This window comes from Rutilus rutilus (genome assembly GCF_951802725.1).
Source record: "Rutilus rutilus genome assembly, chromosome: 12".
Taxonomy (NCBI): domain Eukaryota; kingdom Metazoa; phylum Chordata; class Actinopteri; order Cypriniformes; family Leuciscidae; genus Rutilus; species Rutilus rutilus.
Genome location: NC_140217.1, coordinates 41,175,092 through 41,191,947, shown reverse-complemented (window position 1 = coordinate 41,191,947; position 16,856 = coordinate 41,175,092). Strand labels below are relative to the sequence as shown.

At 38.3% G+C, this 16,856-nt stretch overlaps 1 protein-coding gene across 1 annotated transcript; it reads left to right on the top strand.

The window, feature by feature from the left end:
* Nucleotides 1-5,589: 5,589 nt before the first annotated feature.
* On the top strand, nt 5,590-15,332 carry prelid3b (PRELI domain containing 3). The gene is made up of 6 exons (XM_084425855.1): nt 5,590-5,719; nt 9,307-9,475; nt 11,126-11,215; nt 12,395-12,465; nt 12,609-12,711; nt 14,094-15,332. The coding sequence occupies exons 1-6, from the start codon at nt 5,688-5,690 to the stop codon at nt 14,208-14,210; spliced, it is 582 nt and encodes a 193-aa protein (XP_084281981.1). The 5' UTR covers nt 5,590-5,687; the 3' UTR covers nt 14,211-15,332.
* The last annotated feature ends 1,524 nt before the right edge of the window (nt 15,333-16,856 follow it).

The window sequence follows — 16,856 nt, the reverse complement described above, 5'->3', positions numbered from 1 at the left end:
GGGAAAAGGTTCTTTACAGTGGGAAAAAGGTTCTTTACAGTGGGAACAGTGGGAAAAGCTTCTTTACGGTGGGAAAAAGGTTCTTTACGGTGGGAAAAGGTTCTTTACGGTGGGAAAAGCTTCTTTACAGTGGGAAAAAGGTTCTTTACAGTGGGAACAGTGGGAAAAGGTTCTTTATAGTGGGAAAAGGTTCTTTACGGTGGGAAAAAGGTTCTTTACAGTGGGAAAAGCTTCTTTACGGTGGGAAAAAGGTTCTTTACGGTGGGAAAAGGTTCTTTACAGTGGGAAAAGCTTCTTTATGGTGGGAAAAAAGGTTCTTTACAGTGGAAAAAGGTTCTTTATGGTGGGAAAAGGTTCTTTACAGTGGGAAAAGCTTCTTTATGGTGGGAAAAAAGGTTCTTTACAGTGGAAAAAGGTTCTTTACAGTGGGAAAAGGTTCTTTACAGTGGGAAAAAGGTTCTTTGCAGTGGGAAAAGCTTCTTTACAGTGAGAAAAAGGTTCTTTACAGTGGGAAAAGCTTCTTTACAGTGGGAACAGTGGGAAAATGTTATTTACAGTGGGAAAAAGGTTCTTTGCAGTGGGAAAACCTTCTTTACAGTGAGAAAAAGGTTCTTTACAGTGGGAAAAGCTTCTTTACGGTGGGAAAAAGGTTCTTTACGGTGGGAAAAGGTTCTTTACAGTGGGAAAAGCTTCTTTACAGTGGGAAAAAGGTTCATTACAGTGGGAACAGTGGGAAAAGGTTCTTTACAGTGGGAAAAGGTTCTTTACGGTGGGAAAAAGGTTCTTTACGGTGGGAAAAGGTTCTTTACAGTGGGAAAAGCTTCTTTACAGTGGGAAAAAGGTTCTTTACAGTGGGAAAAGTGGGAAAAGGTTCTTTATAGTGGGAAAAGGTTCTTTACGGTGGGAAAAAGGTTCTTTACAGTGGGAAAAGCTTCTTTACAGTGGGAAAAAGCTTCTTTACAGTGGGAAAAGGTTCTTTATAGTGGGAAAAAGGTTCTTTACAGTGGGAACAGTGGGAAAAGGTTCTTTATAGTGGGAAACGGTTCTTTACGGTGGGAAAAAGTTTCTTTACGGTGGGAAAAGGTTCTTTACAGTGGGAAAAAGGTTCTTTACAGTGGGAAAAGGTTCTTTAGATGATTAAAATATGTTCTTCACCGAAAAAAAGAAGAAGGTTCTTTTAAGATTTGATCATTGAAAGGTAAAACCAAAACTGGTTCTTCATGGCATTACTGAGAAAACACCATTTATTAAAAAAAATTGATACACAGTGTTCATTAAATCGGTATGAAAAACATTGCTTCTTCAAAGGGATTAAACATTTATGAAATTATAATTTAAAAAAAATGCATATAAATTATCATATATTATATTTAAACATGTCATATAAAATAATGAAATAAATCTAACCATAATTAGGGTTGCAAAATTCTGGGAATTTTCAAAGATGGAAACTTTCCATGGGAATTAATGGGAATTTAAGGGAATTAACAGGAATTTATGGGAATAAACGGGAATAAACTGGGAATTTTCAAAGTTGAGGGTTGGCTCTTCATAGGGAACTTAAATATAGTTGAGGAAAGTATATTTTAGCATAATCTTGACTAAAACAAACAGATACCATTCAAATACACTTGAATATCCATGCCATTCCTCAATCACATTCACACAGCACACTGCTTACTGCATGGCTATTGAGACCACACCCCCTACTGGCACTGTGCATGCCTCCATCACAGAAGCCCAAAGCACAAGACTATTGAAGGCACACATTTGAGCCTGTGGACTAAACAAAGTGAAGTAAGTTTTGATGATATTATGGGGAAATATATTTATTAAATGTTTAAATCAGAATCAGAATCAGAATCAGAATCAGAAAGAGCTTTATTGCCAAGTATGCTTGCGCATACGAGGAATTTGTCTTGGTGACAGTAGCTTCCAGTACACATACAATATAAAGTGACAAGACAAGTAACATAGGTATAAATAAAAAAATAGAAAAAATAAAATAAAAATAAAAAGATTATAAATTATAAATATATATAAAGTTATAAGGTGCTATAATGAAATGTCTGAGGGAAGTATTGCACATGTTTGTTCCACAGTAGCGGAACATTTAAGTGTTCATGAGGTAGATGGCCTGGGGAAAGAAACTTTTCCTGTGTCTGGTTGTTTTTGTGCTCGGTGCTCTGTAGCGTCGACCAGACGGTAACAGTTCAAACAGAAAGTGTGCTGGGTGTGACGGGTCCAGAGTGATTTTGCGAGCCCTTTTACTCACTCTGGATGAGTGCAGTACTTTGAGTGTGGGAAGGGTAGTGCCAGTGATTCGCTCAGCAGTCCGAACTATCCGCTGTAGTCTACGGAGGTCGGTTTTGGTAGCAGAGCCGAACCAGACGGTGATGGAAGTGCAGAGGATGGACTGGATGACAGCTGAGTAGAACTGTACGAGCAGCTCCTGTTAAATTGCGAATATCACATACAAATGTATTCATCTAGTAGATAGCAAGCTGATAAGTTAGATGCTAAATAAGCTAGCATAACTTTATTTACCACATAAGGCAGATGCTAGCTACCTCATGTGGCTGTTTTTCAAAATAATTCAAACTTGTTCTGTTCTACTTACAAATAAATCTGTTGAAATATCTGTTGAAAACATTTTGCATGGATGTTTTCTTATGACTTCTGTTTATATTTATGCTTGGATATGATACAATGATCGATTACATTACAATTAATTCCCAGTTAGTTCCCCTAAATTCCCATTAATTCCCATAATTCCCATTATTCCCATGGAAAGTTTCTAATATGGAATATTTCCAAAATTCCCCAGCTTAACTTCCCATGGAAATTTACCGGAAACTTTCCGGAAATTTACCGTACATTTTCCGCCCCTTTGCAACCCTAACCATAATTAATATCGATTCGTGATTATTACCATTTACAATATTGTACATATATTACAGACAATATGGGAAAAAATAATGTGCAAGAAATTGAAAATAAAGAGGAATATCCCAGACAGCCCCAGATCAGATCAGCGCGTGCCGGATGAGGGCCGGATGAGGGCCGACACTACACTATACAAAATAAATTGTTGGTTTAACTTAAAAAAATTAAGTAACCTGGTGGTTGCCTTAAAATTTTGAGTTCATTGAAATAAAAAATTTGAGTTAATATAAAGGAGATGAACAGAAACTCAAAATATTGTGTTATCTGAACCACATTCAATATCTAAGTTGATTTGACCAATAAAAAAAAGTTGCTATAACAAATCATGAAAATGTTTTTTTACAGTGAATAGAATATTGTATAGAGTACGGCTGATGGAATATGATGGTGTAGAGCATTAGACTTTATAAACAGAGTTTCAGGATGTTTGTTGTGTTGTCTCTCTGTGAGGCGCTGCATCAGCATCAGAAAACAAAATGTAATTATTACCCCGATCAACGCAGGAATTAACACCCACACGCTAATTAAGCAGCGGGAGCATCAGATGTTCTCCATGGCAACGGCATTGCTGACTGAGATTCTCCATCATGAGGATCTCGAGGGGCTTCAGCTACTGCAGGGTTTGAGGAAATATCAACATAACATTTAAAAACATAAGAAACAAACAGGGAACATTCTGAGTTATGAACAAACGTTCTTCCAGTAACATTATCAAAACATTCATTCAAATCTGGTCTTTAATAATAATGTTCACATTACATTCACATAACCAAGAAAAAAAACTTTAAATATATAAATATATATTTTGGGAGTGTTAGCAAAATGTTCTTGGAACATATTTTTGTTATCTGGGAAAAGCCTATAGGTCAGTCATTGACCTTTGAGGGATGAAGGGATGATGATTTGAGAGTGTGTGGATGGTCTGTGCCGTCAGTATGTGTGTGTGTGTGTGTGTGTGTGTGTGAGAGAGTGAGTGAGAGAGTGTGTGTGTGTGTGTGTGTGTGTGTGAGAGAGTGTGTGTGTGTGTGTGTGTGTCTGATGTGTGATTCCTCTATCTTTCATCCTCACATGTGGAGAAGCTGCTGTCGTCTGTGACCCGTGATCCTTTACCTGATCATCACTCCGCTTTCATCCTGATGACTCAATCCCACCACTAACGTCACACACACACACACACACACACACACACACACACACACACACACACACACACACACACACACACACACACACACACACTCACAGACACAGACACACACACACACACACACACACACACACACACACACACACTCACACACACACACACACACACACACACACACACACACACACACTTTCTTGTACATCTATCTTTATGAGGACATTCATTGACACAATGCAATCTCTAGCCGCTTACCCTAACCTTACCCATCACAACTAAGTGCCTAACCCGACCCCTGACCCTAAACCGACCCTTAACCTCATTATAACCTTATCCCTAAAACCAAGTCATGACCCTCAAACAGGCCTTTAAAGGCTCTCAGAAAGTGAGGACCGGCCAACATGTCCTTTACTCTCTTTGTCCTCACTCCACTGGACTAACACTCAAACTGGTCCTCACAAAGATAGTTGTACAAGTACGCGCGCGCGCACACACACACACACACACACACACACACACACACACACACACACACACACACACACACACACACACACACTGAGTGCTGACAGAAAGAAAGCATCGCCACCTACCGGGGGAAATCAGCAACAGCAGAAACACGCTTCCTCATGTTTATACAGTAGATCTTTTCAGAACTGATCATCAGTAAAAAAAATCACATCACAAGTGAATCACAGTGACTTTACTCTCTTCTCAATGACTGAAGCTGAAATATAATATTAGTAAAAGTAAATGTGTCATTTTAAATGGATGATCTACATGGTCTAATGTGTTTGTCTTCACCTTGAAATATTCAGTGACATTTATACATAATTACTCAATTCATAGTATTGATTAAACAACTTATAATTTAAATATATTTAAACACTTGGACATTTAGATAAGTAAAAACACTGATATATAGTTATGAATTAGAAAAGCATACAAACATAAAAGCATTACTTCCCCATCACCAGCAGAGAGCGCCTGATACTCACATGTGGAAATAATAAAAAATAAATATCCCATAAAATCGGATCCTGGTTTTCTAAAGGTTATAACGGATTTTCCACACACCTGAACTGAACAGATTCCGTTATAATTATTATAAAATAATAAACCTGTCTCTTTGATTTTGCTGAATTTGACAGTTTTACTGATTTTAGCAGATGTAATAATTTCCCAAAATATTATAAAGTGAATCAGAAAGTAGAAAGTTCAAATATGAAGACTGAATAACCTTCAATCTGAGGTCGTTGAGAGAATATATATGTCGTGTGCGAGCTCTATAAACACACTTGGACAGAATGTGCACTAGAACCACGTGATGTAACACATTTCCTCTCATGTAATGTTCCCGTAGTGAACTTTTTAATGGTTGTTCCATTATAGTGCCGTACACGCATGCGCACATTCTCCGGGCGCGAGGTTTTCCACTCAGATCCCTCAGCTCTGATTGGCTGGATCGGTCCTGCGCCAGGGCGTGCGTCAGCGGTGGGCGTGGCCTGATCTCAGTGTTCTGGAACCGACGGCGGAAGCGGCGCGGTGTCACCAAGCGGCCCTCGCACATTAAACATCTACAAAACCACCAAGAACCATGAAGATCTGGACGTCAGAGCACATTTTCAAGTGAGTGAATGTCTTATGTTTCATTTTAATGAGGTGGAAGGCTAATTTGAGCGCTTGAATGACCGCTGATTTGCTCTCAGAGGTTTGCTCGTGCACGAGGCGCGCCATCTCTCTAGCCGCTTTTCCTGTCAGACACTCAGTTTTATAAAAATAATGTTTTTAATTTCCAGTGTATATATATATTATATATGTGTGGTTGTATTGAGTCTTGGACGTCAGAGTATTACAAATGTTAGTAAGTTAATGTAAAAGCGGTAGTGTATAAATTAAGTTATATGCTAATGCGGCTATCTGAAGTAACTTAAATGACTTTTATCGACATGAGTCATGACTGAAGATTAATAAGTATAACTATCGTTAACTAATAATGACTGCAACCAGAAGAGGAAGTTTTTACTAAGTGAATTAGAGAAAGAGTTGTGAGCTAGTCGCCGGTTAGTTACACAATCTACCCCCTCATGTCCTTGGCAGTGAAGGACTAACGTCAGGCTAATCAACTTACCGGTAATCATGTTGAGTTTGTACAGTGAAAGTACAGTGAAAATCATCTTTTGTCCATTATTCGCAAGAAAACAATAACATAAGCAATAAATATAGAAGAATACTCAATAGGGATGCTCGATATATCTGCCACCATATCTATATCAGCCGATATGCTAATGTTTAATGTTATCATTATCGGCTCCATAAGAATTTTACTATAACGTTATATTAAAGCCGATAAATAATGGAGTATTTCCCTCAGCTGAGACACTGTTCAACATGATGGTTTTAAATTGCTTGAAATATGATTAGAATCACTTAAAAAAAAAGGAAAATAAAGTAATCCAAAGTCTGTCATATCGGCTGCATAAAATTATAATGAGAACGTTTTAATTGTGTGTTTGAAAATGTGGCTTTTAATGCTGAGACTTTTGTTTTTGCAATCAGGATCTAGTTGCATAAACACAGCCATTACGTTAAGACTGTATGATCAACTAGAAGTTAGTTAGGGGTAATCAGTCTTACTGTTCGGTGTCAAATTAGACCAATCTACGATTTTAATGTTACTGACTTTAAAAAGTTATTAACAATTTTAAAGAATAAAATTGGATGACTAACTTGTAAGACTAGTCTTAACAGTTTATGCAACTGGCCACAGGCTCTCAAAAATTATATAAAAAAGTCTAATTTAGATTTATCGGCCAATATATCGGTTATCAGATCTCAAATATAACAAATTATCGGTATCGGCCAAGATGTTCGTATCTCTGCGTCCTTGTGTTTAATAAAGATTGATCAGAGATTTCATCATTCCTAGGTTTGTTACTGTATTGTTTATTCTTACTAGTTGTGTATTTTTATTTATTTATTATCTTTGCATTTTATAGTTTATGCGTCTCTAAAATGGACAAAACCAGACGTTCATCAAATGACAGTAAAGATCCTGAATCTGTAGTTTTCTTCAGTGGGTCAGCAGGACAGACACTGATGATGATGATGATGTAGAGTCATAACATCATATCAGCTGGGCTGAACATTGACCTTTGAACCCACGCGTGTGAATCTGGACATTACTCAACTCTCCTTGGCGAGTGCTGTGACCTTTCCTCCACATGACGTCACGCGTCACATGACCACCGACGGTCTCCCAGGCAACCGTTCACATGACGGAATGTACTAGGCCTATGTTTAACTCTTTACTTCATTTCAGACACACTGGGACACAAACATTTATTTAAAGAGCTACAAATGTATAATTAAAAAACAAACACACTTTTTGTTCCAGTGTTTGTTTAGTTCTGGTTAGTTAAGTTTGTTCTCAATCCCTTTTTTACACACAGTCACATCCACATATTGATCATTAATCATAAATAAACTCTTAAAGTCACCATGAAATTACAAATGGACAATTCTAGTTTTTAATGGATTATTGCAGTGTTTATTCTTAATGAATTATATGTAATTTTTAACTTCATGTTCCCTATTTTGAAGAAAAGACTAGTGCAACTTCCCTTTCATGATGAGTTTAAATAAGATTATATCACAGATATTAGATCAATTTCATAAGCAATAATGACTTGCGTTGTCTTTTAAGTGACATGAAGACACAAACAAACCAGCAATAGAGAACTGAGATATTAATGACAAGTGCAGTAATTCCATGTTTTTTAAAGCATTGTGTTAAAAATATAACTAAGATTGCGCACAGAATATACACTTGGGACGTTGATTTCATATGAATTTCATTTGGACGTCGATCATAGCTGTGCGTTTCTAATGTTATCAGTTTTTTAAGTGTCCTAATTCATGTTTTGAGATGATTGTAGGTGTTTATCCCTGTGCATCTCTTGAAGAAGTGTCTGCACATGTGTTAGCTGATGAAACAGAAGTTGGTCTTCCTCTTTCTGACTGCGGCGCTGAAGGAAAGGGCTCGTGATGATCACGTTGCAGACGCTTTAACTGAAGTCACTCCTCAGTTGTTACGGTTAAACACATGCAGAAACACAGTTATATAACTCCGGCGCTCGCAGCTGTTGCGCAGTTAAACGCCCTTAATATTGGCTGATTTCTAGATCAGCTTAAAGGCACAACATTCTCGTACGATAAGATGGAACTGGATCATATTCTGAATGTTCTGATCCAGTCTGACCTCTGACCTGTAATGCTGCCTGAATCATAATCACACACTGTTGGCTCGTTGGCCAGAGGAGAACTGAGACGGAGTTTCTCACGAGGGAATATATTGAATAATATATTCAACAATATTATTATGTGAGAACTGAACTGAGCTGGACGATGACATCACGGGTTTCTCCAGGGGCCGGTTTCACACAGATAGACTTTGACTGTGGCTTAGACATAGTAGATAGACTTCAGATAGACATCTACATCAGAGCGTTGCACAAAGCACTGAAGACTCTGACTATCTTAAGTAGGACTACACTGCAGTGCATTCTGGGTAAAATAAGACACTTTGCAAAACACAAAAAACATGGCGGATCGAGTAAGCGCATTCAGCCGCTCAGTGACGTTTCCCCCAGCGGAGAACATGTGTGTGTTGGAGGAGTGTAACAGTTACGAGGACATTTTACTTGGGAAATTTAGCGGAGAATGTAGTGACAAGAAGAAATGTTTAAATTATGAGCCATTATAAACAGGCTGTTTGTAATGTAACTGATTGTTACTGCTGGTTGCCACGGTAACAGAGTCTTAGACCTGAGTTAGCCTGGGGGTAAGAGGTGTCTAATGTTTTTGGGTCTAAATTAAGTCAGTCTTTATCTTTGTGAAACCGTCTAATTTGCATCAGACTAGTCTATGAGCACATTATAGACTTGTCTAACACTATAGACCTCTCTAAAATAGCTTTGTGAAACCAGCCCCAGAGCGGCTATATGTGTGTATATATATACATCAGTTAACTAAATTAATAACTTGAACCATCACTGAACTGACTTAAGCTGGACTGTGACGCTATTTTCTTCTGGAAACAAACTTAGTTGCATTATTATCTCTGTAAAGCTGCTTTGAAACGATGAGTTTTGTAAAGCGCTGTATAAATAAAGATGGCGTGTCAATAATAAAGTTTCTGCTTGTGTCTCTCTCAGCCATCCATGGGAAACCGTGACGAACGCCGCCATGCAGAAGTACCCGAACCCCATGAACCCCAGCGTGTTCGGCGTGGACGTGTTGGACCGGAACGTGGACCAGCAGGGACGCCTGCACAGCAAACGCTTGCTCAGCACCGAGTGGGGTCTGCCGTCCATCGTTAGATCGGTACAAACTTCCTCTTTTCTCCTGATGATGCGTCTCAATTCGTCTACTTAAACTACGCCCTGAAAGTGCTCTATTTGTGAAGAAAAAGTAGATCGTTTTGAGTGTGTATCAGAAGAGTAGACGAGCTTTAGGACACTCGATCACGCCATACAATTGTGTGTTTAATGGTTGCTCTGTCACTGTAAACTGACCTGTCAATCATCTCATCACAGTAAACTGACCTGTCAATCATCTCATCACAGTAAACTGACCTGTCAATCATCTCATCACAGTAAACTGACCTGTCAATCATCTCATCACAGTAAACTGACCTGTCAATCATCTCATCACAGTAAACTGACCTGTCAATCATCTCATCACAGTAAACTGACCTGTCAATCATCTTATCACGGTAAACTGACCTGTCAATCATCTTGTCAGAGATAAAATCCTCCATTTCCTCCCGTATCGGAGAGAAGTGCAGAATCGCGTTGATCTGCAGTCGCGGGTCTTTCATGCGGAGACTCTCCTCATATTAATGCATAATGATGTATTTAAACCTTAATGGCCGAACGGATCTTTATAAAAGTCCACATTATTGCGGATGAAATATAACACGGATAACATTAAACATTTTATTATCAGGTTAAACTTTGATTAGTCACTCAAACCTTTATCTAAACCTCTCTCCGTCGGTCGCGCATGTCCGCCATGTTTTGTAGTTTTTGAACACTTTTTATTCGTGTTTGTAGTTCCTCCTCAAGTGCAGTGCGTTGTGGGTAATATTAGCTGTTATAGTGAGACGGATCCACACTCCGGAAATAGTAGATCATCCGGGACTTCTGGCACACTCTCTTCAACACACTTATTCTAATCTCGCACACTGTTTAGGATGGATAGTGTGAACAGCAACATTGAGACGCAGGGCTAGGCTAATCTGTTTAAGCTAATCTTGAAACTGGAACGCAGTAGCTCTCATTGTTCTCGTCACGTTTGGTTGAAACCAAGCCGAGGTGAAATCCTGCTGTCGTATCCCAGCGAACCTCTGTTCTCCTCTGGCCTGAGCGTGAGGAGGACTCCTGACCCGTAGACGACCCGACGGGGCGGTTATATCGGTCCGGCTAGTCCTCGGCACATGACGTCCTGGTGTCGTGTTTCTGAATGAACTGTTCTGCTCTGCTGTGACGTCTGACGCGAGTGATTCCTGACCTCGACCTTTACATTCATTCTGCTCAAGGACCCACAAAACCTCCCAGTTTGATTCCTAGAGCTCTTGTTATTAGAAGCATTACTGGTCTTTAAAGATTTGGAAATAAGTCTCTTCTGCTCACCAAAGCTGCGTTTATTTGATCAAAAATACAGTAAAAACAGTGAAATATTATAATAATGTAAATCATCTGTTTTCTATGTGAATATACAGTAAAGTGTAATTTATTCCTGTGATCAAAGCTGAATGTTCAGCATCATTACTCCAGTCTTCAGTGTCACATGATCCTTCACAAATCACTCTAATATGATGATTTGATGCTCAAGAAACATTTATGATTATTATCAGATTGAGTTTTCTCTGGACTTTTTTACACTGATTTAAACTGAAGCCAAAACTGAATGTGTCTTGAGATCACGGCCTGTTTGAGTGAGACGTCAACCCCCTGTCTCGTTCTTCCACAGATAATTGGCAACACACGGACATGTACGTACATCCAGGAGCACTCCATAGTGGATCCCAAAGAGAAAACCTTTGAGCTTCAGTCGACTAATGTAAGTGCACGACTGCTATCAGTGAACACGTGTCGGCACACATGCTGTCACCTGATCAGAGCCAGCACTTTACACTCATCATCTGATTCATACAGCCACTGTCCCGTTGCCTTTTCCTCCATCATGTATTTTAGTAATCATCATTAATTGGGTATCATATGGAAGCTTAAACACTCAAAATTCATCTTGTGAAAATGGTTTTGAAATTGAAAACGGTGCTTCCTCGCACTTTGTAACAAATCATTCCCTCACAGGTCAAAATGACCCGAAGCCCTAAAATTATACTTATTTTATTTAATTTTGATCATATTTTTTCTATTTTGTAATGCAAATTTTTGGCCGATTATTTTTTTTAAATATTTTTTTATTTACCTTTAAATGACTAGATTTGATCAATAAATATTAAATAAATAGTAATTTAAGCACATTAATCACATTCTTTCAACTTAGATTCAAAATAACTCACAATTTCATGCATAACCCTTTTAATTCAGCTCTAAATATCTTACATTGAGTGTCTCTGCCGACCTCTTGTGGAGAAATAATAATATAAGATGATATTTCATAACTCTAGATGGGCTTATATCTCTATATGGAGCAAATGAGCTGTTCCTCTGGGTCCTAAAGCCAGTTGCTCTTCAGTGTGCATCAGATACACATGTAGACATTATAAAGTACATTTTTGGGTAAAGGTTTAGCGTTTTTAGTTTGAATTTTGAGCATTTTTCTGTGTGCACTGAAGCGCTCCTCGCACTCCATTCATTCCTAAGGGATTGACCTGTGAGGGAAAGATTTGTTACACTTTAAAATGTCAATTTCAAATTTCATTGAAAACACATAAACATTTTAAATTCCTGGTTCAAGTGTGACAGAAGTCCTGGGGTCTTGGACCCCTCTAATGAACACTCAATGTTAACATTTTTGAAAAATGAGTTTGGGGTTGAAATGGCCCGAGGGAAGGGCGAGGGTTAATCATTACAGCAGCGCAGTTGCCAAGATATGAAGTTAATGTGAACCTGTCAGGACGTTTCTGGTTTGTCAGCATTTCCTGCACGCCTTTTCTCATACGTTCAGTCTGTGCATAACAGAGTTGCATTCTGGGAGGGCGTTGGTTTCTCTTATGGTTGCATATCCTACAGATGTGTCATATTTATCCTCCGCCTGGTTTTCTCACCGTAGATCACCTTCACTAACATGGTTTCTGTGGACGAGAAGCTCACGTACCGACCGCACCCGGAGGACCCGGAGAAGTAAGAGTTCCTCTGTTTAACTATCATGAGGCTTAACGAGTGCTTCACATTAGGGCTGTCAAATAAAACATTTGTCGAATTTGAAAACCTGCACATTCGAATGCAAAACCTGTGCACTGATGCATGATGTGCTTGCCCTACAGGACGATGCTCACGCAGGAGGCCATCATCTCTGTGAAGGGCGTCAGTCTGAGTAGTTATCTGGAGGGACTCATGGCATCAACCATCTCCGCCAATGCAGGAAAGGTCAGACAACCCAAACACGGGGCAACCTGTCACTCACATGAGATCAGCCAATAGCAAACCATCCAACCAGTTCCCCACAGACACAATCAAGCCCCGCCCACATCTGTTCGTGTTCCTGAAGCGTTTCGCTCGGATATACGACACTATAGAGGAGTACTAGCGCGACTTCCCTTTCGTGACGAGTTTAAAAGGTGAAATGTCTTTAAATGAACCTGGATATATCAGAGGCCTCAAAGTCATGCAAGTTTAGACACTTAATATCCTTAACTCGTTCCTGTAGTGTGTCCTGCTGAAATGTAAAATAAATATACATTAATATTTGCTCTATTAGAACTAAGTTGAAAATTAATTGGATGAATAAAAATAATTTGAACAGATTTAAACCTTTTTGATTCGTTAATACTATTATTAAATCGTTAAACATCCAACAGGGCTGTCAGAAACCTGATAAATATGTGTGCACTGGGAATCATATTTAAAAAAAATAAAACAAGGTGATTAATTAGTAATAATAAAAAAGCAAATGCTATAATACTTATTTTTAATCCATTTAATTTCTTTGTTGAACAGTTTTGTCTAATAATGTATGTATTTGTCAGAGCTGTTAAGCAGAGGCAGTGGACTAATGAATAAACTCTTCAAAATAAAAGTCCCCGTCGCTGTCAAGATAAAAGTCCCCTTCGCTGTCAAGATAAGTCACACAGGCCAAGCAGAAAAACGGCCGATGCTGTTTATTAAGAACTGCTAAATATTGACAGAGTTATGAGTGAATACATTCTCAATGAACTGATCAAGACCTTCACAAATGGCTCACAAAAAACGAGTCAATTCCTCCAGTTATCAGTCAGTTATAGAACTATATTGATCTGAACAATGTTATTTTCCTGTTTATTACAGTGAAATATCTGTATAAAGTGCTCCAGAAATATAGCTGTCTTAACTCAACTCAACTTTTATTTATAAAGCACTTTCAAAACCATTAGAATGGACCAAAGTGCTGGCCATGAATAACATCAAAACATACAATTTCATAAAAACATGACAAATCATACAACCAGTCACTCACAGTTCTCAGACCTGTCAAACGCCAAAAGCTTGATAAAATAAGTCTTCAAGTCCTTTTTAAATATATCCATGCTTGACGAGGATTTCAACCTGATGTGTGTGTGTGTGTGTGTGGTTCACGTATAGTCTATTATAGTATATATATATCTATATCTAAAAGATTTTATGGTCCGCCTGACTTGTGAATGTGTTTAAGTTTGCATCATTGATTCTGTTATTTTCCTGTTTATTACTCTAGAAATATAGCTCGTCTTCAGTGTTATGGCTTGACGATGTTCAGTGGCTAAAAGATTGTGTGTGTGTGTGTGTGTGTGCAGGGTCGTGAGGCGATGGAGTGGGTGATCCGCCGCCTGAACTCTGAGATCGAGGAGCTGGCCATCACAGCGAGAGGAACCCTGAGGACTCCTATGGCCGCCGCCGTCGCTGAGAAGTGAGCGAGTGAACGCCAGTCTTCCTCTCCTCTCTCTCTCGGTGGAGGAGCTCCTCTGCGTCCCGCGATCTCCAGCGTCTACATTAGAGGCTGGCGGGACTGTGCTTTACACCCACCGCTGTCGACGCACAACAAGACCACGACGGGGAAGAGTAGAGTAGTTTTAATAACCCAGTGTAACGGGACAGATGGATGTTCTCTGGTGCTCGAGGACACGTCTCTGCGAGACCGCAAACACTCGACGCATCGCTTCACCAGCACTTACACACTTGAAACATGCTAGCAATATTAGAACCAATTATATTACTATTATACTGTTAAAACAAGGAAGGGAACAAACTAATCCAGGACCATCAGACGTGATGAAATGACATGTACAACTACAGAGAATAGATCATCATCATCATCATCATCATCATCATGTGACTCGAGAATGTTCAGTGCACTGCTAATTATCCAACGTGTTTTTGGAGTTGAATGAAACGGGAGGCGGATGGGATGTTGGATCGGGACGCGAGGAAGACGATGTGTGTGTGACGATGGGAGACATCAGGGATGTGCCTTCTGCAGTGTGTGTGTGTGTGTGTGTGTGTGTGTGTGTGTGTGTGTGTGTGTGTGTGTGTGTGTGTGTGTTCCAGGAAATACATTCTATTTATTTATTTATATTTTGTAGGTTTATGGAATTTCAACTGCAGCTTCCAAACTGTACCATTATGCAGATGAGTATCAGTCCAGCTCTTCAGACGCAGTGTGTGTGACTGTCCGTGTGTGTGTGTGAGTGTGTGTGTGTGTGTGTGATTGCTTCCGCACAGAACTCTTCAAGCAGCGCCATACAGAAACTTGTGTTTTTGTTTCCTTCTCAATAGATTTAGCATTTTGTGTTGGGTTTCGCTGGTATATTGTGATGAAACATAACTGCATTTAAACAACTTATTTATATTGAATGTAAATATTTGTTTACAGGCATACTTAGTGTTACATATTGACAAACGCAACTTGGTGGAAAGGTTGACATCCTTTAGTTTGTGACGGTCCTGAGGAAGCGAGATGATCTCGGCCCATCATCTGTTCTCAGATCAGCCAAAGCTGTTTACAGCTGTACAAATAAACTAACATTCATACTGAACACTGGTGTGTGTGTGTGTGTGTGTTTCTGTGAACTCTGGAGGAGGAACAACGCCTGTGTTTCACAGGAAACTGGCTGAAGACGACAGTGGGTGTTCTGGGTGTTTATTCACTATATAGAACAAATGTTTCACTAAAAGAGAAAGGCTTTAGTTTAGAAGTCTTGCACAAACCACACCGCTTTCTGTTTCATATTTCAACTAAATTATTCAAATACTTCGGGGTTGATGGAAGAGAAATACAAGTAAATAAGGCTAAATTTTTATTTATTTATTATTAGACATTAAGGACATAACATACAACATTTAAAACTATAACAAGACATCCAGAAAGAAGATAACTCAAAGGCCTGCTTTACATTACAAGAAAAAATAAAAGGTCAAAGGTTTGGAAACATTACGTTTTTTATATATTTTTGAAAGAAGTCTAATGCTTATCAAGCCTGCGTTTATTTGATCAAAAATACAGAAAACATTTTTAATATTGTGATATATTATTACAATTTAAAATAATTGGTTTTCAATTTATTATACTTTAAATTATCATTTATTCCTGTGATCAAAGCTGAATGTTCAGCATCATTACTCCAGTCTTCAGTGTCACATGATCCTTCAGGAATCACTCTAATATTCTGATTTATTATGAGTGTTGGAAGCAGTTCTGCTGCTTAATATATTTGATGAATAAAATGTTAAAAAGAACTGCATTTATTCAAAATAAAAAAAATATTTTCTAATAATATAAATCTTCTTTACTATCACTATTTATCAGTTTAACACATCCTTGCTGAGTAAAAGTATTGATTTATTTAAAAAAAAAAAAAAAAAAGACTGCCCAGTAGAGTATATCGCTGTTACAGAAGATTTCTATTCTTAAAAAATGTGCTGCTTTTTTTTTTTTTTATTATTATTTTTATCAAAGTATCCTAAAAAAGTATCACAGGTTATGAAAAAATATTAAGCAGCAGAACTGTTTCCAACTTTGATAATGAATCATCATATTAGAGTGATTTCTAAAGGATCATGTGATAGACTGGAGTAATGATGCTGAAAATTCAGCTTTGCATCACAGAAATAAATGATAATTTAAAGTATAATAAATTGAAAAACAATTATTTTAAATTGTAATAATATATCACAATATTACATTTTTTTTTTTCTGTATTTTTGATCAAATAAATGCAGGCTTGATGAGCAGAAGAAACTTCTTTCAAAAACATTAAAAATAGTAATGTTTCCAAACTTTTGACCTGTACTGTATATATATATACAAACACATATTGTTTTAAATATAAGTAAAAAATTAAATTAAAAAAATCAATCAGTACTTAAAGAAGAGCCATAATAAATAAGGCTCTAATGCCATTACATCGTTATTTAGCCGTTATTACGTCACACAGAGGAAGCTACAAAGTAACATTAGTCGAGTTAGTTGTTACACTGTTGCCCTTCTTGTGTGTTTCGCGCCCCCTGCTGGCCATCCGCGGTACAATGGCACATTTTCCCGGCATTACTTGCGGGGCCCT